Raw genomic sequence first — 22,916 nt, 5'->3', positions numbered from 1 at the left:
CATATTAATCTGAAAGCCACATTAATGTTTGAACATCCCCGGACTGTCCGAACATCCGTCCTCTCCCTCTGTCTGGCTCTCCTTCCCTCCACTCCCTGACATAGAAAAAAAAAAAAAAAAAAGCGTGCTTCTCCTCTGATCCACTCTTCTGCTTGATCAATTCACAAAGTCATTGCCGGTAGCTTTACTCCATCTATCCTCTCCTCCTCTGCGTTCTCTTCTTCTTCTTCCTCTTTTTCTTGTCCCCTCCTCCGTCTCTTCCTGTCTTTCAGCAGATGGTGAAACGGCAATGCTGCCAGGATGGACAATGGCACTCCTTCATTGTGCTCCCCTTCTGTCTCTCATGCCCACTTCCCTTCCACCTCTGTCTGTTGGAGGGACGAGCACGCTGTCTGCCCTCCCCTCCTCTCCTCCCGGTCTGGGTGGGTGATGCTGCCTCCCATTTTCTCTCTTACCATCTCTCTCCTCTTCCTCTCTCTCTCCTTCTCAGACACACATGCGTGCGCCGCTGTATGTGCCCTCCCCTCCTTCTTTTCTCCCATGCTACCTCCTTCCTGTTTCCTCCCCCACCTCCTCTCTGCAGCCAGAGTCATTTAGCAGAGTACATGTGCATGCACAGCGAGATGCTGCGCTCCTGCACGTTAATGCACACACTCCAGGGAGAGATGGGGATGTGGAAGAAGGAAGGGATAGAAGAGAGGGGGTGTGGGTGTGTGTGTGTGTGTGTGTGTGTATTAGACTGGGCTTTATAATGTTTGTTAGTCACAACTCCTCCCTTATTCATGTTTGGTAACATGAGAAACAGTTCAAGAGTGAAAAGAAGAGGAGCCCCTCCATTCACATGGTGGACAGTGTGACAGAAGGTCACACTACTTAACCTTGATGAAAGCAGACAGAAGGAAAATATATCTACAGTGGATGTGAGACTAAGCCAAATCATTTTAGAACTATATCTGCCTTTAAGATGACCTAACACCTTCTCCACTCATTTCAGATAGAAACTGAAATCTTTCCGGTGGGGAATAAAATTAAATAAAATATAAAAAGACTAAAATCATGTAGTTGTATGAGTGCGCGCTTCCCCTTGCTTTTGTGGATGTGGCTGTGCTCAAAATTAACAACCATTCAAACTGATGCTTAATAAGAGTCGGTCCTCGACTGCTATCAGTTGCTCTAAAAACCCGGCATAGATCTAGTATAAGCCAGGTTCCACTGAGAGCGTCCAACATGCTTTTTTGAAAGATATCAGTCAGGAGAAAGGCACAAATGAATTTCTAAAGCATTAAAGCCCTGAAGTACTTCATCCTAAGTACTGAAATCAGCTCTCATTTATATAGATGTATTTCAGCAGTGCTCTGTGAAAAAGTGTCTGATTGGTCAGAAGTTACTTGCCATATTTTATGCGGAAACACTCAGACAGCAATGTTGATATTTCTGTTCAACTAGTCTGTCTCCACTATCCGGTTTTTGTACCTGCAGGAGACATGAATACTTTTGGGTAACGCTGAACTAACGCAGTGAGGAGTTATGTACATTTGCATGATTCTTCACTAAATAACTGCTATGGCAATAAGACTGGAAGATGGTTAATAACTCCTGAAAGGAAAATGTAATGTCGTTGTTCAAGGAGGAGGCTGTCTGCAGGGAAGTGTGGGCGTGTAGCTCTGTGACAATTTGTAGCCAAAACAGAGGATGCAGGGAAGAAAAGAGGGATGTGGGAACCCCCGGGGGTACGGGAATGACGTATACAAAAGTGGGAGAGATGTCCCTCAGGTGGTCTGTGCCGTTGTATGAAAAGTTTGTGCAAATATGAATGGTCAGTCACTCCATGACTATACATTGACCGTTTGGCTTGGAGTGAAGTATGTTGGGGTCCTTAAATGTACAGCTGAACAAAGTGAGAGCAGTCATCATGAAGTGGAGAAAACATGGAGCAACAGTGACATTACCAAGAAGTGAATGTCACTCCACAACAGATGAAGAGGAAACTGGTCAGGGAGGCTGCAGTGAGGTCTATAGGAACATTTTAAAAAGCTGCAGCAATTTCAACCAACTACTATGACTATGCTGTAGAGTCCCCATAAATAAAGTGTATAAAGCGTGGGTTTTAGGGTTTGAAAAGAAAAAAAGTTATTATTCGCACAAGTATATTTGGCACCAAATCAGCCATGAACGTCACTAAAAGAACACGATGTTCAAAGTGAAGAATGGTGCTGGCTGCAACACTAAAAGTGTGCATCCTCTAACAAACAATGGCTAAATTAGGTGTTGCACAACTAAGGGACACTAAGCCTAAATTTGACGTAAAACTTTGGATTGAACATTAACTTCATAAAATTTGGACAGTAGAACTGAAAATTGATCTGTCGGCAAGATCAACTTTGGTGCTGCTTTTCTTCACCTGGAACTGGAGCCTTAGTACAAAGTACTTTCTTAGTACTTTGACTGGTACTAAGAAAGTACCAGTCAAAGATAGCACAAAACCTTGAGACTCCACTGCTTCAAATCTAGAGCAGGTTTAGGGTTGGTTAGGACAGCCTATTATGACTGAAACTGCTACAATACAATGAAAAGATACTTCAACAAAGCATTAGTGTATGGGTGTGCACACCAAGGCAAGCACTTTTCTGTGTCCTGTTTATTACTTTTTCTTGGAAAACATTTGCTTTCTGTCGAGTTCAACAAGCTACAGATCATTCAAGGGGAAAAAAGCTCTGAAAAGATCCATCTTGGCCTAATTTTTACATCATAAGAATCTGGCAATTTAAAAAAAAAAAAAGACTGCTGATTTATTTTTCATATCCACTACACATAACAGATAACATGACTACAGCTACAGGGGAAAGTACAGAAAGACAAGATATCCAAGAGATTGGCCCCAATATTCAAGCATATCTGATGAGACGTCAGTGATGCAGAAAAGCAGAAAGCTGCCGCAGAAGCTCAGCAGAGTGGATAGTACAGAAAGACTTCCTGCAACTCACAAGAATCAACCAACTACATGTGTTCAGAATTATGTCCATTACGACACATGGTGGTACGAGTGGTAGAGGTGAATGGTGAGACAGTTAGCCTGCACCCTACCCACAACCAGTGAAACACAAGAAACAGTGGCCTAGGGCAGACAAAAAACCCTTCTTCAGTTCCTCAGAAATGCAGCATTTTTGGTTTAAAAAAAAAGATAGTCTGACTTCGTTTTGAATTTCTTAGACAACAGTTTGGATACTGAGTTTTAGCTTATAAAGAGTAGACACCTTGTTTTAAGACTTGGGACAAAAGCAAAAAGAGGAACCAGTTTAGCTCTTTGCCTACATGTTGATAAAACAGTTCCCTTCCATGTAAAAATACAGGAAAACCTCAAAGTTGGTTAAATACACCACAGCGCCTCACAAAAGTGCCAATAAAACCTAAGACTTTAATGTACAAGACATTGTAAAGTGGATGAATGCTGATGTGTTTAACTTCTTTTAACAAGTCAAATCTGAAAAATGTGACGTGAATTTGCATTTTACTGTATATTCTTGAATAAGATTTCAGTGTAACCAGTCACTTTCAGAAATCACTTAAGTGAACCAAGTTCCCTTGTGTGGAATTTAAAGTTAATATAAATCCAGATGATCTGTTAAGGACTCACGGTCTCAGAGGTTTGTTAGAGAACATCAGTGAACAGAAAACATAACGAAGACCCAGCCTAAAACTGGAATGAGTGTGCCACAACTGCAAACTACAGATGTTCCATATATCAACATTAAATCAAGGATGCACACGTATGAAAATGGGTGCTATTATTAATGTCCAATATTAATAGAGCAGTTATGGCCAGTCACATATGATGTTGCAGCCAAATAAATTCCTACATTTCATTCACACAGCCTCAGTCACTGATTTATCTCCTCCATACCTCCGATAGATGTCTTTTGTAATTCTCAATTCTAATTCTTAACTTGAGGATGCTCTGTGTGCCTTTTAGCTCTTTACTTAAATGTACACTACACTGACGGCCTGTGCTTCTTTTCCTCTAAGTCACCAACAAAATATTACCGGGGGGGAAAAAAACAGACTGTCTTTATGGAGGTAGGATTTATTGCTTGGCTGTTATAGACTGCATCAGTTTGACGTAGCTGAGACTAATAAACTGACCAGTGAGTACAATTTGTGCAATCCCACAATAATTTTTTATAAGCCGGGCTCTATGAGTTCGTGCTGGCTTTAGTTTTACGCTTCAGGCAAAAATAAAGGACAACTCGTACTGAAACACCCTTTAAGACTGTTTAACTAGAAAAATTTCTAAATATGTATTTAAAAGATGTTCAAGTAAATATGCCCTCCAGATTGATCAATATTTAGCTGTTTTTAAGTAATCTACTGAATTTTGCTCCGTTTCATGCTAAAAAGCTACTCGTCATATTTTAAAGGCAGAGAACCTGAAAATTTGCAAAACATCTCTCATTTGACTTTCTTTTGTTTTTACAAAGCAGATATCCAGGGCTAAAATCCACTTATTTGATACTTTTTGAATAATGCTGACTAAAACTATTGACTGATTGGGTACCGTGATGTAATGGCAACTTTTTTGATAGTATTGAGGTGCACCCAACAGGTAATTTTAGGAATTCTCACATTAACCTCACCATATATTCAACCACTGTGGTATATTATGTTTACCATTAGCTGGTCATATAATTTGACTATCTTACCACATATTCCATCAGCCAACACAGGCTGCCTGTGAGTCTGCGACACTAAAAACACATTGGCAGATGAAGACACAGACATTAAGCACAGAACGCCAGCTGCAGCATGCTCCGATGATGCCCTTGCAGCTACTCAACCCCCAGCATGCTTTGCTCCCAGGATCAACTGCAAAGAAAATCATGAGACTGCCTTGATACCACGGGCACAGACACAAACAGAGCAATAACTGAGAGGGGAGAAAGTAATGAAAGTCCGAAAGACCAAGGAGAAACAGTGACAAAGGAAAGGCAAAAATCCACACAACATGTTAAAACACACCTTGTGGAATGAAAGGAATTGCCTGCAAAGAAGCCAGGAGTGAAATATTTCTGTTTCAGCTTGCCCGGTGCAAGAGAACAAGGGCTTGATTCGATTTGTATATAGACCGAATGACTCTTTAAACACAGTATTAAATCAGTATTTATTGAGTCAAACAATAAAAATAAACTAAGCAAAGTGGTCTGGATTTCATACACACCTTGCATCAGCTGCCTCAACCCTTTTAATACACCAGGGCAAAAAAACATAAATGCAGATGAGCTTTTAAGTTTTGACAGTCGCTTGGCCGTTCTCATAGACTTATCACCTGAGGCACAGTTTAGCCATTAGAACTCATTAAAAACAAAACGACGTCGTCCAGAGAAGACAAAGAACAGACAGAACTTGTGTAGCCGAGAAAAGACATGACTGCATGCAAAAGCAGCTGAAAAAAAGGCAATTACATTAGCAAAAATCAGGCAGAGACATTGGATTAGCCAGACATTCAACAGGACGTCTCTCTCTACTTGTTTCACAGCTCACTACACACACAGCAAACATGTGAGATGGCTATTTTTGGTTGACCCACCCCCTCCCACAATCACCCCACTAGCCACAGTCCCTCATCTCTATCTCCTTCCATCCTTCCCTTCCTGCTACACTCAACCTCACTCCATTTACTCTACAACTTCCACTTACAACTTCCCAGTTGCAGCAACAGTTTGTTTGACCACTTAATTTAAATTGACCAAACTAGATAACAAGTACTTCCATATTTTATCACGAGGGAGCCAAAACTTATGATATTCTGTCTGCATCATCTTGTTTTATTTAGACACGCTTTGATTAAATTGTTGTATGTCAAACATAACATTTACCAACTTTAAACTATTTTCCAACCTAAACAGTAAAAACAAAAATGCATCAAGTTCTTAGCTTCTTTTTCTTCAGGAAATGAGGTTTAAATAGATTATGTAAATGTTACTGAAAACTAGTCAAAATACCAACCCACCAATCAATGACACTTATCAACTGAATAAGAAAATGATGTATGCAACCCCAGACATTGTGGCATTTGTTGATCTTCATCTACTCAGTTATCATTGATATAGTGGTAATTTTTTCCAACCATGTGTGATCTCAGCAAAATTTATACTGAGGCCCTATATTTTTTTATTTAAAATTTGTAAACTAGAAAGAACAAAATCAAGAACTGAAAGCAGTGTTTCTACAAGATTGTCACGACTTCTCCTTTTTCTTTTAAAACTTAATATAATACAGTTTAAAATGATCTGTGAATAACCACAGCATGCTATTTACTATTTACCCAAATAATTGTGACAGTCATTTTGAACACAATTGTGCAGTCTCAGCTTTCTCATCCATTTTCTACCCTTGCAGGGTCACAGGATGAGTTGGTGCCCATGTCCAGCTGACATGGGGAGAGACATACCCTGGACAGTTTTCCAGTCCATCACAGGGCAAAATACAGACACACAGGACATAGAAACATGCACACACTCACACCTATAGACAATTTTAGAGACAAATTAATCTAACAGTCGTGAATTTGGACTGCGTGACGAAGCCAGAGCACCTAGAGAGAATCTATGCATGTACAAGGAGAACATGCAAACTCTAAAACAGAAAGACCTCGGGTCTGGATTTGTACCCAGTACCTTCTTGATGTAAGGTGTAGAATGTAGTGCTACCAACTCCTCCACTGTGCAGCCCAGTTATAGGCGATAAACAAGTGTGTAGGATAAACAATAATATGGAACCAAGGACTGATCCCTGCTGAACACCACAACACCAATAAGTGAGTTAGACTATTCAGAGTGGTGATGAAATGCTAGAAAACCAAAGCTATTGTTAATTAGTGAAGATAAATTAACATTTTCCTTACATGTCTCTTGCTGCCACTATACCTGGAATAACTCTCCTTGGTCTTTAGCATCTTGAGTACTATTGTCTGTAACGAGTGTGTGAAACTACCGAATTACTACATTTAAAAAGATCAAATATAGGCATGCAGAATTTGTATACAAGAAATCTAAATTTTATAAACATATTTCACCATCCAAATAGATGTTTGTTATATTTATATTGAGCTGATATTGGAATGTCAACATATTTTCAGTGTATTGCTAAACCTCAAAAGCGATGTTACGATAGACCAATATCTGTCACAACATCCCAACTGATGACGGGATCAGTTGTCATTTGATTCCACATCTACTAACGTTGTGCCTTCTCCTTCATAATGATTCAGTAGGTCATTTAATTATTTAATTGTGTTCTACTGAGTGACAGACTACAAACTAAGTGAAATCCAACACCTTGGTTGACCAGTATATTTAATATTTTGATGGCTAAAAGCCAAACTGAATTAGGCAACCAGATATAAGGAGTAGCCCATTATGATGATATAGTTACGTTAAGCAGAATCTACAGATATGTCAGCTAAGATTGAAATGTAAGTTTGTATAAAGTTTGAATAAGCGGCTATGCAGCTATACTTACTTCTGGTTTTCATCACTTTACACAAGAAGCTTTGATCAAACTTGTAGCTCACACTGTGCACTCAACCATGAGCTTGCATCACTGAGCCATAAACCACAGGAGGAAACACGGCTGAGCTTCAGGGCCATTGTGTATGGCAGAGATGGGCAACCACATGCTATGAGCTCAAAAACAAACTCCTACGTTTCTTTCACACAACACACACATAAATAATCGTGCCCTAACAACACCAGTATAAAAAGACATTAGCATTTATCTTCACAGTGTCACACACCAACAACGCTGAATGTCCCGTCAGGAAACGGTAAACTTTCTATTATAAAAAAGACTCAATTATTCTGAATAATATGCACATCATCACACAAGAAAATCTAAGATCATTGGTGGGACAGCAGTGTGTTGCAGAGTTTGTAGCCGTCTGAACAACCTGTGTTGGTGAAGTAATAATAACCAAATGTCACTCTCTCCTGTCAATCAGCACTAAAGTTCTTACTTGTGACTGATGGGATCCAAGCAGAACTGGACAGATCCCACTTTAATCAAATGGATTTTAGACTGAGGCGGTGTTGTGACAGTGTGACCATGACGCTCCTCTCTGACTGACAGTTCACGTCTCGGACTGTCCTTCTCTCTGTGTCACGTTTGCCCTTGTATGTTTATGTGTGTGTGCGTGTGTTATTTGTTGGGCTCCTGTCATGTGTCTGAATCAGACTTTTTTTTTTAGGGGGGGATCTCTGGCTGATTGCACCTTCTCTTCGCCTACATTTCATCAGTGATGATAACTTCCACCATTTAATATCATGTCACGGGCTGCTGGCCTGAGCCTTGTGGCTGACCCTGATAAGAACGCCAAGCACGCTGGTTTCAGTCGCCTCAATCATCCTGCATTGCCTTCAGTCTGTTTCCATAATAGTGTGTCTACCCTTCATTCGTTCACTCTGAACTTCAACTCTGTCACAGTGACCCTGTTTCAGCGCATCTGAGGTGTGTTTACGCTGGCTGGTCTCCACAGATAATAATTATAAGACACAGTGGAGCGTAGCTCGAACTGTTTTTTTTGTCTGATTGTGTGCAGATTTGTGCCCATGTGTGCACAAATCTGCACACATGGGCAGATTTGTGCCCATGTGTGCAGGCATAGAGTCAGTTATGTTATAACTGACTCTATGCCTTATCTGTCTGACAATTTAGCAGAGCCTGGAGCAACATAGCTTGACTCTGACAATACATGGGCCTTTTCATAGAAGGTTTGCCCTATGCTAGTGAGGAGAAGGTTGCTTTTTAAATGTGAGACGTTATAAATATGAGTCAATAAAAAGGGGCACACAGAGTTATCAGCAAAAGTCCAAAAGCCACGGTGTGTGTTCCTACAGGGTTGTATCATTGTCCTTCGCAAATCTAATTTAAACTTATGCAATGGCAGCATGTGTGTGAAAAACAGAACCTTTCAAGCAATAGAAGCATTTCTTAAACAGGACAATGCAAATGATCTTTCTGCACACATCCTTGCTCAAGCTGAAGTGTTGCTGCAAAGTCAAAGACTCAATGCATTCAGCTAGGCTTCCTTAGATTCCCATTTACCAACTGGCTCAATGATCAGTATCTGAGTACATTGTATTATAACTCAAGTTGAACTGGAATATATTAATTGAAATCTGTTTACATGGTTGGACTGATTGGATGATGCATTTCTGGATATGAATTTACATGGATAAGGCAAACTGAATTGTAGAAGGATGGCTACTGCCATTTAAGGGGAAATGCACCACTCCCTTGACGTGTCCTTTGAAGAGTAAATGTCTTAAGCGAACTCACCAATCTTACACAACCTAAAATTTTGTTGCAGATAGACAAATGATATCTCAATTATGTTGACAATGTGCAATGGTGCTTGCGCAACAAATAAAATGTATATTTCAACCATGGTTCCAAGCGATTATATAACAAAAATGTTCATTCAATCATTTTGTCAAAATATTCAGTTTTGCAAGTTACCTTAGTTTTTTCTTTGAGCGCACCGTGTGCAATGTGTTTCCAAATGCAATGAGCAATTGTGTTAAGCAATCTTGATTTCTTTGGAACTGTAACAAACAGTCTTTGTAAGTGACTTTAAATGTATAACTTTACCCACTCATTGGCTATACATTTAAAAAAAAAACTATAATCAGACATAGCAGATCGATAAAATGTATTTTATGTGAAAATGAATTCTCAACTTATCTACAGAGTTCTAAGGAACAACACTCTAAAAATGAGGAACAATAGTGTGCTTTTTATAATATACTGTCTAGCCATCAGAAACCACGAAGCTGAGTATCTGACTCATCTCTTTACTTTCTTAGCCTTAATGCTGTTATTTGATGGACTCAGACTTCCATGTTGAACTGTCCAGTTAAAGCCTAGTGTAAGGATGTCACTTGGACAGCTACACAGGTTCTGAATTGTGTCCTAAAGCTGAGGTAGACAATTTAAACCCAAAGGGTCACATCCACATCTTAACACGTCTTAAACTGGATCAACGTGAAGATCTCCACAGGCAATCTGAAAGCAGTTTTTTTTTTTATCTACGCATCTTCCAAGGCGCACTGTCAGCATGTGCAAAACTGGGGATGGGTACAAAATGTTGTCAAATTAGTTTTTAATAATACATTTATTTTCAAGAACTGCACAACATATCATAATTGCATCAATCTGTGCATGAAAAATTACGCAAAAAACTGCAATATATGTTGGTTGGATTGCAGTTGTCCTGCATGCACACGTTGCATGTCATTAAGTTATTTAGCATGCTAGAATGGAGTCTCACGACAGTAGATGCAGCTAATGGTGCCCAAAATAGTGAAAGTCATGGGGATTGCTGGAAGCAAGATTATTACACAAAAATATTCAAATATCTTGCAACCCAAACGCATTTAGTGAAGCGAGAGGTTTTATTTGATCTTTCCAAAGAAGGATATTTTTGACCAGCCTCTTTGTCACTGTTGAATCGTGAACATTGACAAACTGAGGTAAGTGGATTTTGGTTCACTGGCTCGCCACTGTTCCATATTTTCTCTATTTGTCCATAGCAGCTCTTAGTACTGTTCATATAAGTACCAGAACCTTAAAACGGCTTTTTAAATCTTTCTAGACTGATGCGGTTACTGATGTTCAGTAACTTGAACATCAGTTGATTGTTACTGATGTTCAGTAACTTGAACATCACATCGGGGCATTGTGTTTAAAGCTATAAACTTTATTGCTTTCCAACATGAAGTGGAACTTTTAGTCCACTTCATGTTGCCAGGCAGGTTCTATTTACATTATTCCTTGATTCTATAGTTCTGGCAGTAATAAGCACAAGCTGAGGCTGGTGGAACCAAACTCATCTTACATCATTAGTTGGCATTAGTGTATGGCTTAACATGGGAACAGCTGCAGCACTGCAGCAATCCACAATGAGTTGAATGTTTTTTGTTTTGTTTTTTTCCCAAATACTGATCATGAAATTATCATTTCCAAACTGCTTTTTGTATTTACACATGTTAGCTTTGTCTGATATTAAACTATATGGCATAATACTTCTGCTTTTCCTTTCAGGGGTCTCCACAGCAAACCATTTGTCTCCATGTTGTCCTATCCTCTGCATCTAAACTCACACCAACTAACTTCATGTGCTCTTTCACTACATCCATAAATCTCCTTTATGGAAATGTTATAACACAATTAGGTATAGGGAGTTGGGGGAACTAAAGTGGGAGAAATATGTAAATCGGTGAAAATTCCAGTCACAGTTTTTACACCATCGAATTTTGTACAATAATATTCACTAAACAGTTTGATAATTAAATGAAAGTGGGTGGGATTAAAAAATATTTGAAAATTTTATTTTTCCACAAATTCTATATAGTCTGTATTGTTTACATGTTAAATAAAGTTTTGCAGATTGCTGTTCTCGGGGATTACATCTAACAACATTCAATATACAATGTGTAAATTATTTTTTTCCGATTATTTTTCATTAAAAATAGTTTTTACAGTAAGATAACAAAAGGCTTCATCTGTCTTAATGGCATGTCACTTTTTGCAGCAAAAAGTGACATGCTGCAAGCAGCAGATCTACAAGCAGATCTACTGCTTGTAGATCTTCAATCTACAAGCAGTAGATTGAAGATCGTTTACTGAGTCCTGCTCTCATGTACCTATTTGAAAAAAAATAAAATAAATAGCTGCCCACCTTCATCTGTACAGCGTTGTCAAACACCTGAACGCATCACAAGTTAAACATTTTGATCCAGAGTGTGAACATACTACACTGTTCGAAAAGCACAAATACAAAAGCATTTCTCAGCGCACATTACAGACTCTAAAGTGTTCCAGAAACTTTTCACATGCATGAAAAGTGCGAAAGCTTGACTCACAGCGTCCGAGCCGTGACCCAAAAAGAGTGCGGTCAGTTAACTTTTAACGAGAAACTTACCAGCTCTCTTCCTCTCCTTCCCGCAGCTGCTCCTCCTGCCTCACAGCCTGCTGTTGCTGCTCAAACTTTAGCTTAAAGTCATGTAAACAGCGCGCAGCGTCGAGAGGGTTTTATGTCGACACACTACTTCCAAGTTACTTTAACTTAAGAAAAGGTTACTCTAAACTTCTTTTTCTTCTTTGTCAGGTTCTTCTTCTTCTCCTTCTTCTTCTTCTTCTTCTTCCTTTCCTTTCTCCTCACCCCCTCTACAACGCTCCCCCCCACTCAACAGTCACGACAGAAGCCACTTCCGCGAACAAATGGCAACGTCATCTGGCCGCGGTTCCTGCGTGGGTGTGTGTTTGGCTACTTCGTTGCACCTGGACCAGACTGCAGTTTGCGTAAAATAGAAATAGTGAACAAAAGTTGTTTTACTTGAACAGTTGGATAATTTCTGTTCACTACTGGAAGTTTTTCCTTCCGTTTTCGTTCAGTTTCATGAACTAAAACAAGTTAAAAGTTTAATATAACACCTTCTGTGCATCTGCTGAGGAAACCCTTTACAGTTCCTTTAAAAATAACATTAGCAGTGGCGGTTTTAGTATAAATGCTTGCCCTGGTTTTCCACTTAGATTTCTCACACATTTTAATAAAATTCCATACTAGATTTTTTTTTCTTGCGATTTTATAACATCCTCGATATTTGAGAACAAACTATTAGCTCTGAAAATCGTCATTGTCTCTTTCTTTGTTTCACAACTACTGAAACAACATGTGCTTTTTAGATTAGACCAGTTAAATTTGTTAAATCTTGTCAAGGTATATTCAAAGACCCCAGCTTTCTCACACACTCCAAAAAACACAACATGTAAATTTGTAACTTAAATTGCTCATAGATATGAGTGTGTGTGCATGCATGGTTGTTTGTGCTGTGTTGCCCTAAAATCCACTGGCCACCTGTCCTAGTGATACTCTTGCCCAAAAACCACATAAACCAGTTTTGAATCACTAGTTAAACATATTTCAGAGTTGCCTATACAGTCCAAAAAGGTAGAGAAATGTCTGCTTCAGATTTTTTGAAATAGTTTATATTTAGTCACCATACCCATCATTGTCCATACCTACTTTTCCTTACAAGCTGGCTGGTCCACATCTCTGGCAGTCATTTGGCAAGATGCAGGGTACACCATGGACAGGTCACTAGTCAATCACCGTGCATTATAGAGATGTATAGATGTATACATTTTTGGACTGTAGGAGGAAGAACGAGCGTAAACCCATGCAGAAAGAACCATGGTCAAGATTAAAACACATTAACTTCTTGGGTAATATGCTACTGTGGAGCTCATGTGCCAAACCAAACATTAAAGTATTAATGGGTAAAACTGTTAAAATGAAGGTGTAATGGCAAATCAAATTTCATCAAACCATTCATTCATTAGTCCATCTTTCTATGTTCACATTAGCAATAGCTATGGAGCCAAAAACAACTGCAGAGAACTGAAACTGAATTTTTGGTTTTCATCTGCTGTAAGCAGATTAAGTTTACTGTGTGCAAAGTCTATATAATATAATTTTCACTTTTTGAATTTAATTTAATAGAATTCTTTTGGTGGCACTGATGTATTGAGACACATTTGTACGAGACTACCCACATTCAGAAGGGATAAGTCATGATACGTAAGAAGGTTGCTTGGTCCATAATGCACTTTCAAGTTGAAGAGTAAAAATATGCAAAAAATAAAATAAATAAATGAAATAAAAGTAAAAATTACTGGACATTTCCACACAAAAATGAAGTACAGCTCTCCATAGTAACATTAAAGAAGCTCATCCAGATTGAAACGGTGCCTCAGTATATTTTCCTCAAGCATTTTATTTATTTTAAATAAATACCACAAATTATTTTGCTTATGTGTTTCACTTGATTTCCAATGTGTTTTTATATCAATTGTTTTATATAAAAAAAGTTTTATTCATGTGATAATTATGCCTGTTTAGCTACAGACAAAAAATACCATATATCGAGACTAATAAATTTCCCTTAACTGTTAAAAATATTCATGAATGCCCCAGTATAACCATAAGTACATGATTTACATGTAACAAATACTGTAGTTATGGTTTTATGAAGTTATTTTGGAACTTCTTGCTCGTTTTTAATATTTTTTTATCTTATAAAATTTATGTGCAACCGTCACGTACTTATGGTTTTATGATTTTTATTTTATTATTTATAAAATTACGGTATACAACTGCAGATCCAAATATTAAGACGTTAGGGCGAGAAAGGTTTGATAAGATGGTTCAGTCCTGACTTTTTCGCCACTGGGGGCGCACGTGGTGAAGAACTCATTTAGAACTCAGGGAGAAGAAGCGGGTGCAGCATTTAGCATCTGTAGCATTTTATAGCAATCTCTCGTGTCCGTTATGACGGAAAAAGTAGGCGCTCGACGGGCCTGGTTACCGGTAATTTAGATGTTTATTGAGTTTAATAACATTTTATATATAGGATGTATTAGTTGAAGCAAAAACAATGGTTTCCGCGTACATGAAATTGCTAACAGCTAAAGCCCACCTCCATAATAATGATAGCTTGGCAAGTGACGCTTTCCTGATTGTGATTGGTCTCTTTCACTTGAACGACATGTCGTCACAACTGTAAGGATACGTACGTAAGAATGTCATGTCATGTCAATGACATGTCATGTTCAGGAGTAAGTTCCCTAGATTTTTAATGTTAATTTCAGAGTTTAACTGTTAAATCCTAACTAAACTGCAGCGAGCGTGCTTCTGGAATTAACTAATAGATGTAAGTAGAGTACATAGTTGAAAGGCAGTTAAATACATGTGTTAAAACAGCATGTTAGCGTACTTATTGTTTGCTGTTTGTGCTACTTACAGGAGGTGAATTAATCATCTAACGGCGAGGCTTATCTCAGGTAACTCAGATTTCTGATTAAATTACGAAATGGTTGATTTTAAGACTGTGGCAGTTTGTGGCTAAACTAAACTGTGTACGTCAGTTCAATTCTATGCTTGATTTCAAAGATATATTAGACTGCAAGAACAAGTTTGTTAATTGTTGGTCTAAATTACGAAAGTATTGTTGGTTAAGTCATTGCGAAAAAAACCCGAAGTATATGCGATAAAGATTCAGGCTAATATCCAGTGGAACATCCATGCTGTATCAGTTTCTTTACAACAGTTTTACATGAAAAAGTAAAATAACTCACAATGTTTTACAACAAGATTCAGGAAATTTGCTTTGCAAAAGACAGGAGAAGATAAATATTTGATTAAGTGAAAATCTAGTCTGACTGTAGATTGGTGATGCTTTGCAGCATTTCTTCTATGCAGCTGGAATGCCTCCCTTAATCACAATATTGCTTCCTTGTTTTTCTCTCTCTGCTGTTCTCTTTTCATATCTTTCCACCAAGATACTCCTTGGTAGGTGACAATTTATGAAGAACAAGAGGGCCTGAACTTCACTTGAATAATTTTAGATGCTCCATGTGGATCCATGTTGATGTAAGCATCATTTTCTGTCCACATGGGGTCATCGTGTGATTATTATAAAGTCTTAATATTTATGGACAGAGGGGTAAAGTGTACTTTAAGATGACATACAGTGCCTTGCAAAAGTATTCATAATCCCTTGAACCTTTTCACATTTTAACTCCCATCAGGAATTTCTTATGGCTTTCTTGCTACTCTTCCGTGAAGGACAAATTTGTGGAATGCATACCAGTGGACGGATTCTCACAGCTGAGCTGTGGTAACTCTGTAGCTCCTCCAGAGTTACCACAGGTCTCTTGATGATAAATTGAGCAGCACTCTGTTGTATTTTCAAAGTTTGGGATATTATTTTACAATGTATTTCTACTTCTCCACTGTTTTGCCACTGATCTTTCCTTTTTGCTGCTTGGTCTTCATGATGCTATTTGTTCAGTAATGTTCTGCAACAAATTTCTGAGTCCTTCACAGAGCCGCTGGAGATTAATATACAGGTGGACTCTATTTACTTAGAAGGTGACTTCTAAAAGTAGTTTTCTGCACTAGATTTTATTTAGATGCATCAGAGAGTTTAATAGTATCAAAAATACAAAATTCATGTATGATTTTCCCTCAATTACTATTAGTGTTCCATCTCATAAAATTCCGGTAAAATAAATGTAAATTTTGTGACAAAATTTTGAGATGTTTAAGAGGTATGAATATCTTTGGATGGCACTGTACGTCGTATTTTTTCCTCATTAATTTTAGTTGACCTGACAAGCTTTTTAGCTTTATTTAATGCCGATATTCCCAGGCCTTCTTCTGTATTTCTGCTCTGTTCTTCTCAGCTTTTCGCTACCCGGTCTGAACAGAGCAGTGGCGCGTGTGAGGAGACTGGCAGCACAGCTCAGCAAAGCAACCATGTCCACTAACAGCCAGGGCGCCAGTTCGTCCTCTGCAGTCAGCGCTGATGCTCCTACAGCCGCCATTCTCATCATAGGAGATGAGATACTCAAGGTAGTTTTTTTATTTTTCTGGTAACATTTTTGACATGTTTTGGATGTTTTCCTCGAATAAATCTATAGGCTTTGATGTACTTGATATTCTAAACATAAACTCTGTCACCCTCTGCACTGTTGGCTTGTCATAACTCTGGAAAACCTTGTAAAACGTGTTTGATGAGCCAGTGATGCTTTGTCTTAAAACGACAAGCCCGCCACGACTTGAAACAATAATGATTTAAACATGAAGTCTTTGATTCAGTCAGTGTCATGGCTGACCCTCCAGACAGACCTACAGTGGGTCCTTGAATTTCATCAGACGGAACTTCCATATTTTTTTTTTCTTTTTTTTTTTTTTTAAAGTCCTTGAATTTGTTGTCGGAGTTGGGTTGGAAACTAACTTCTGCATCTCTTTCAGGGTCACACAGTGGACACCAACAGCACCTTCCTAGCCCGAGCTCTCAGAAGGCTCGGCGTGTCAGTGCAGCGTATAACGGTCATACCGGATATACATGAGGTCATAGCTAAGGAGGTGGTCGTCCTCTCCTCTCAGTACACCCACCTTATAACATCAGGAGGTGTGGGACCCACTCATGACGATATCACCTTTGAAAGCATTGCCGCAGCGTTCCAGGAGGAGGTGTATCCCCATCCTGATCTCACCCAGCTGGTTGAGGAATACTTTGGGGTGACGGACGCAGACAGCCCGGCCATGAAGCTGGCCATGGTGCCTCGGTCAGCTAAACTTAACTATGGGATCGACCCTCAGACTGGAAAACGGCAGCGCTACCCAGTGGTAAGTGAGCTCAGGATAAAATTTCTGTGCTGATTTGGTGGTATATATTGGAATGATTTTCCTGCTGAAAGACCTAGTGATGAGTTCTTGGTGGTCTGCACTCTAACAATGTTCCTTGAATTGTTGAAAGAGTAGCACACAGCACTCCACATAATCCACTGTACTTCACAGTGGGTATTCGGGTACCTTTCCTCACATTCATCCTCTGTTTTACGCTACATCCTCCTGGAGTATGTTGGTGAAGAGATTTGTACCATCAAACATAAAGCTCCACCAAAATTAGCTTCATTAGTTCCATGAAACACGACTCGGATAGACTGGACTCCACAACGACGTTGTTTTTTTTTTTATAATAAATGAAGCTGAAGCCACTGATTTAAAAAGCATTTAGGTTACGTATAGAAATAAAGCCTTAGTAAAATATTTGTGTTTCCAAAATCCATTTTCTAAAATATATATTTTTAGGTACAAACTTGAAATGCTTCATAAATAGGTGACACTAAGATATAGGTTGGTTTAAAAATGTTCTTAAAAAAAGTGAGTGAATCTTTAGAAAACTTAAGTCGGTAAAAAGTCTTGAATTTGAAATTATAAACTCTGTATCTAACCTGTGTGCAGTCAGAGACTTGTGCATAATCCTGTTTCCAGGGAGACAGCCTGCCAGCTCTGTCAGCACTAAAATATCTTTTAAGGAAATATCTTTAGCAGAAGAAAGTAAGACAACAGGTTGTTGCAGGAGAGGCAGAAGTTATTTTGCATTATAACTCTCTGGAAATTGCTTTTAAAATTGGACTGAGAATAATCATAGTTATAAAGATGTATATTTGGTTTTAAATGTACATTTTGACTCTAAATTAGTTGCAGCCGTTGTTACATGTGTCTTTCTTTATAACATTTTGCCTGTCGTCTTGCAGGTCAGCGTGCGAAATGTGTACGTGTTTCCAGGGACCCCGTCTTTCATGGAGTTGGCCTTCACTGGGCTGGAGCACCTCTTTGCTAGTTCAGGAACCACATTTCACTCTCGAGAGGTAACATCACCCCACAGCTGTTGATTACAAAAAAAAAAAGAAGAAAAAAAAAAAGAACCCTTGTGTTTTACTGCGACTGAACTGACGAAACGTGCCCATTTCAGGTGTTTGTGGATGCAGACGAAACAGAGATTGCGCCCGTGCTCACCAAACTGCAGGCCAGTTGGGGCCGAAGGGTGGCTCTTGGTTCTTACCCCGACTGGTTGAGTAATTATTGCAAAGTCAGACTGGTTCTGGACTCGGACAGCCAGGAGGAGGTGGACAAAGCCCGAGCTCAGCTGGTTGATCAGCTGCCCAAAGGAAGTGTTGTGTCCTTAATCAAAGACCCAGTGACTATTGCCCCTGCAGAGGTCTATAGACTGGCCAACAGTGGTGAGGCCTGCAAAGCTAAAGTCATGCTTCATATCAGTTTTTAACTGTGCAGGTGTGCACAGGTGAAAAACACCTTAAAATACATTCATAGTTTATAGTACTAACAAAATCTCATTGAAAGATTGGGAGGGGGGGAAAACCTAATGTTGAGTACATTTACTTTCCAGATGCTAATCTTTAGCTTCCTACCTGGAGTATTTTAAAGTCAACAGAAATTATGGTAAATATTATAAAGTAAGCTATGAATACAAATACTTCCATTACTTTCTTTTTATATGAATTTTTAGTTGTACCAATAGGTGTGCCACGATTATTTGAAATTATCTGATTGCTTTTTTCCCCCCCCTACTGAATAAATGTTCTCAAATTAAAGGTTGGATGTGTCAGATTTATTTTCTACCAGATTATGATGCTGCAAGAAAATATGAATTTATTCTGCAATTTTTCTGCATTGTGCACATCTGCATAGCAACAGGCTAGATGTTTAGAGACCAGTAGATGAAGAAAAAAAAAAAAAAGAATGTAATAGTGGATTATCACAAAATTTACATTTTATGAGACCAAATGGCAAAATAAGTTAAACAACCTGCAGTTAGCTTTAGGAATTATGAATGACTTAATACCTATTTACTTTTGATTATGAACCATAATCTCACTGTGGAGTTCTTTCCTCAGGCACAGCGTTGGGCGAGAAAGTGAAGTGTGCGCTGAAAACGATAGAGACGGCACTGGATCAGTATTCAGCTGAGCAGGTCTGCGTTGGCTACAATGGAGGCAAAGACTGCACGGCTCTGCTCCATCTATACTACTCCACGCTGAAACGGTAACTGGAAAGGAAAGGAGAAAAAGGAGGAGGGTTGTTTAAAATACGCTTCACCTGAGAGAGGAGAGACAGAGGGGAGAATTAAAATGAACAACATAATAGTGCCACACATCTAAAAAGACTCGGATAAGCTTTGAGACAGAAAATCTTTTTACGGGGTTATTTTTCTTTACATTCTTGACTGCATTTGACAGATTGTCTTATCTAATCTTCGGTCGTCCTCCTGATGTTTATCTTTAATGTCCGATTTCTCTCTTCCTTCCACTCTCAGGCGGTATCCAGACGGGAAAGACAAGGTTAAAGCTCTGTATATCCGTAACGTTTCCCCATTCCCGGAGATGGAGCGATTCCTCCAAGACGCAACAAAAAAGTGAGTCGGCAGATTAGTCTATTCTCTCTGGGGCAATTTCAATTTTTACCCCTTTTTGCAGATTTCAAAGTGCTTTGCTGCAGAACTCATGTCCGCTGAACTTTTTCACGTGTTGTGACGTTAAAATGGCAACCTTTATTTTATGTTGTTTGGATTTGTTTTGCATATTCATCCCCTTTTACTCTGATACACATATTGGAGTCCTTCCACGTCATGACGCTCTACTAAAAATCCTTAATAAAATACATTAAAGATTTAGGTAGTAATGTGACAGAATGTGAAAGCACAGTGTATTTGGACAAGCAATGCCTCTGGTCCAAATATTCACATCAGTCTTTTACAGATATGACCTCGAGTTGATCTCGGTGGAGGGAAGTATCCGGCAGGCTCTTAACGAGCTGCATGACAAAAGGCCGGAGCTGAAAGCCGTCCTGATGGGAACCAGGAGAAGTGACCCCTATTCCCACACCCTCACACCGATGTGCCCCACTGATCCTGGCTGGCCGGAATACATGAGAGTCAACCCGCTACTGGTAAGCCCATGTTCACGTCATAGTGTTGGCAATTCCAGCTGTTTAATTTCTATTCGTTGCACATTTGTATTTTTATTTATTTTTTTGTACAATCTTAACACATCCTGTTGCACAAAAGTGTCCTTGTGTTTTTAAAAGTACACTTTTTATTTTCCATGAGCAAAACAAAGAATTCTCTTCCCTCAATGAGGTTAGTTTTATTACTTTAGTCATTAAAAAGGCACTTAGTGGTGAACCATTGTTTAGCATCCAAGTTTCCAGTTTTCTTCCAGCTCACGCAGAATAGTTGTAGCTTTCCTTCTGTGTTTACAGGAATAACCTAAATATTTAAAGGCAAATTAAATAGGTTGATAGAAACTATTATGTTTCTTTCCACAAATATGTAAAAGTAGTGTTTTAATGTTCAGTCCCACAATATTAGTGCAGAAATTTATCTTATTAAAGTTTGCAATCCCCATTACCGCAGGTCCTACGTTTGGAAAGCGTGAAATTTGATTTCTCTTTCCAAGTCAGAATAAGTGTCTAGAATTAAGTATCAAAATCTGATTTCTTATTCTATTTTCTAGAAAAATCAACTTTTCTGGAAAAAAAAAGTTTTTTTTTTTTTTTTACAGGTATTGTCTTTAAAAGATGTTGTTTTAAAACAAAATTGTATAGTTTTGAGCCATTGAATGAAATACACAAACAAATGAATCCTAACTGAGCTGTAAAAAAGGCAGCCTCACCTCTTCCTTTTTTTGGCCCATCTACTCTGTTAGGCCAGAGTTTTTAACTGGACTGGTAGTTCTTAAACTGGATGCTGTTTAGGTGCCAAAAGATGCATTAACTATTTTGGGGAGAGGTTTTACAAAGAATGAAGGTATCATAGATCACAAGCTGTTCTTTAAAGAATCTGCATTTACTATAGGATAATTCTACGTTTGACAATAAATTTCACATATTTATTGTCAAATAGGTATGTGAATGTGTAACATTCACATACCTTAGATCAAGATAAAGTTGATCTAAGGTATTCTAGAAGACTTTAAATAATCTAAATACATTATGTTGTTTCATGGATCCTGGAATTTACAGATAATATTTTGTTTCCAGTGTTGCACTAACACGAAATAAAAATATCTGTAGTTAATCAGCATGAGTACACTAAGTAAATCTTCAACATTTTGCCATACAGACAGATTTTTCATTGGTGTGTTTTTTTTTTTTTTTTTTTGCATGCTGATATAAAAAGAGCATAGTGCATGAACAAATGCATTTGTAATAAAGTTATATTTAGATTAAATTAATCAAACATAGTACAAATATTAACATTTTATACAATACAGCACCCTCAGCAGTTTGATTAATAAGTAATCACATTTGTAAGGATTTAGAGAACAAATTGTAGGATGCAGCCTTGTTCCTGAGAAAGTTGACAGCTCAAAGACAATATTCCTACATGGAATGTTACTATATCTTTTTGAGCATTTTGTCCTGTAGACAAGTCTTGAATGAAAAATTAACACAGTTAACATATATCCATGGTTGTGTCCTGGATTGATCTTAGAATATGAGTTTGAAGTTTTCTCCGTATACTTTCTAGGCATTCTAGAAAAGTCTAAAACCAGATTGTCCAGCTCTGGTTAAGTGTGGAACAAGAAAATAAGAGAATGAAAAATGTTTCCATTGCCAAAATGTGTTTCCTATCCCAAGTAATATTGAAATAATTAAAACCGATTCAGAAGATGGTTTCCCATAGACAAAGCAGATGCATAATGAAGTTGGATGTTTAATCAAATGTCTCCTTCACGCTACAGGACTGGACATATCATGACATCTGGTCGTTCTTGAGGACGTTACACGTGCCCTACTGTATCCTGTATGATAAAGGGTAGAGATATCTCTTATTTCTCCTTGGTCTTTCAGGTTTGAGCAACATTTTCAAGTTCTTTTTTTCTTCCCCCATAATTTTTTTTTTTTTTTTTTGTCCACCTGCAGGTATACATCACTCGGCAGTATGGACAACTCCTACCGAAACAAGGCCCTCCAGGTGGTGGACGAGAGGGGGGTGACGCGCTACAAGCCAGCCTACCTCCTGGAGAATGAAGAAGAGGAGCGAAACTCCCGTGCCTGAAATCGTCCCTGTTCTTAGTTGTTTTATTACTGTAATTATTCAGATGTCTGATCAACATTCACATTATTCTCATAAACAGCATTTTGGATTTTGTGATTATTGGAAAACTCCACACAATGTTTATGTGACTGAACAGAAAGTGTGTAGTACAGTAATGTGTTTTCGAAGCTGCTGAATAAAACATCAGTTCATGTGTCTTTTTGGCCTTTGTCATATTTCACACAGATCTGCAGGATATCCACAGCACCCCAGCAGGGTGTTTTATTCATTGATCCATTTGTCTTGTTTCTAAATCAAATAATCTGCTCAGACAGACAGCTGTTATCGGAGTGCATTTGTGAATAATGTGAAAAGGTGAGGAAAATCAGGTTTTAAGGCACCGTGTGTGCAGCAGCATGGACACAGAGCTGAAGGTCACCCAGCAGGCTC

At 38.5% G+C, this 22,916-nt stretch overlaps 1 protein-coding gene across 9 annotated transcripts; it reads left to right on the top strand.

Moving 5' to 3' along the window:
- Nucleotides 1-14,304: 14,304 nt before the first annotated feature.
- Nucleotides 14,305-22,684, top strand: flad1 (flavin adenine dinucleotide synthetase 1). Of its 9 annotated transcripts, none has more exons than XM_016673490.1 (12): nt 14,305-14,422; nt 14,858-14,895; nt 15,394-15,403; nt 16,300-16,468; nt 16,871-17,248; nt 18,163-18,276; nt 18,381-18,648; nt 19,324-19,471; nt 19,743-19,841; nt 20,185-20,374; nt 22,171-22,244; nt 22,352-22,684. In XM_016673490.1, the coding sequence occupies exons 4-12, from the start codon at nt 16,373-16,375 to the stop codon at nt 22,485-22,487; spliced, it is 1,503 nt and encodes a 500-aa protein (XP_016528976.1). In that variant the 5' UTR covers nt 14,305-14,422; nt 14,858-14,895; nt 15,394-15,403; nt 16,300-16,372; the 3' UTR covers nt 22,488-22,684. The 9 variants fall into 9 exon arrangements, with proteins under 9 accessions (XP_016528976.1, XP_016528977.1, XP_016528978.1 ...); XM_016673486.1 differs by having other exon boundaries at nt 14,306-14,422; nt 15,394-15,484; XM_007556101.2 differs by lacking the exon at nt 14,305-14,422 and adding an exon at nt 14,429-14,765.
- The last annotated feature ends 232 nt before the right edge of the window (nt 22,685-22,916 follow it).

Source organism: Poecilia formosa, unplaced genomic scaffold (assembly GCF_000485575.1).
Source record: "Poecilia formosa unplaced genomic scaffold, Poecilia_formosa-5.1.2 Scaffold77, whole genome shotgun sequence".
Classification (NCBI taxonomy): Eukaryota; Metazoa; Chordata; class Actinopteri; order Cyprinodontiformes; family Poeciliidae; genus Poecilia; species Poecilia formosa.
The sequence above is the reverse complement of the archived record's forward strand: the minus strand, read 5'-3'. Positions and strand labels throughout refer to the sequence as shown.

What these genes read in the sequence shown, in the direction of transcription:
- flad1 (XM_016673486.1), top strand. An exon ending in AACGGCAGCGCTACCCAGTG is followed by an intron (nt 17,249 to 18,162) that starts GTAAGTGAGCTC and finishes GTCGTCTTGCAG; the next exon opens with GTCAGCGTGCGAAATGTGTA. An exon ending in CTATAGACTGGCCAACAGTG is followed by an intron (nt 18,649 to 19,323) that starts GTGAGGCCTGCA and finishes TTCTTTCCTCAG; the next exon opens with GCACAGCGTTGGGCGAGAAA.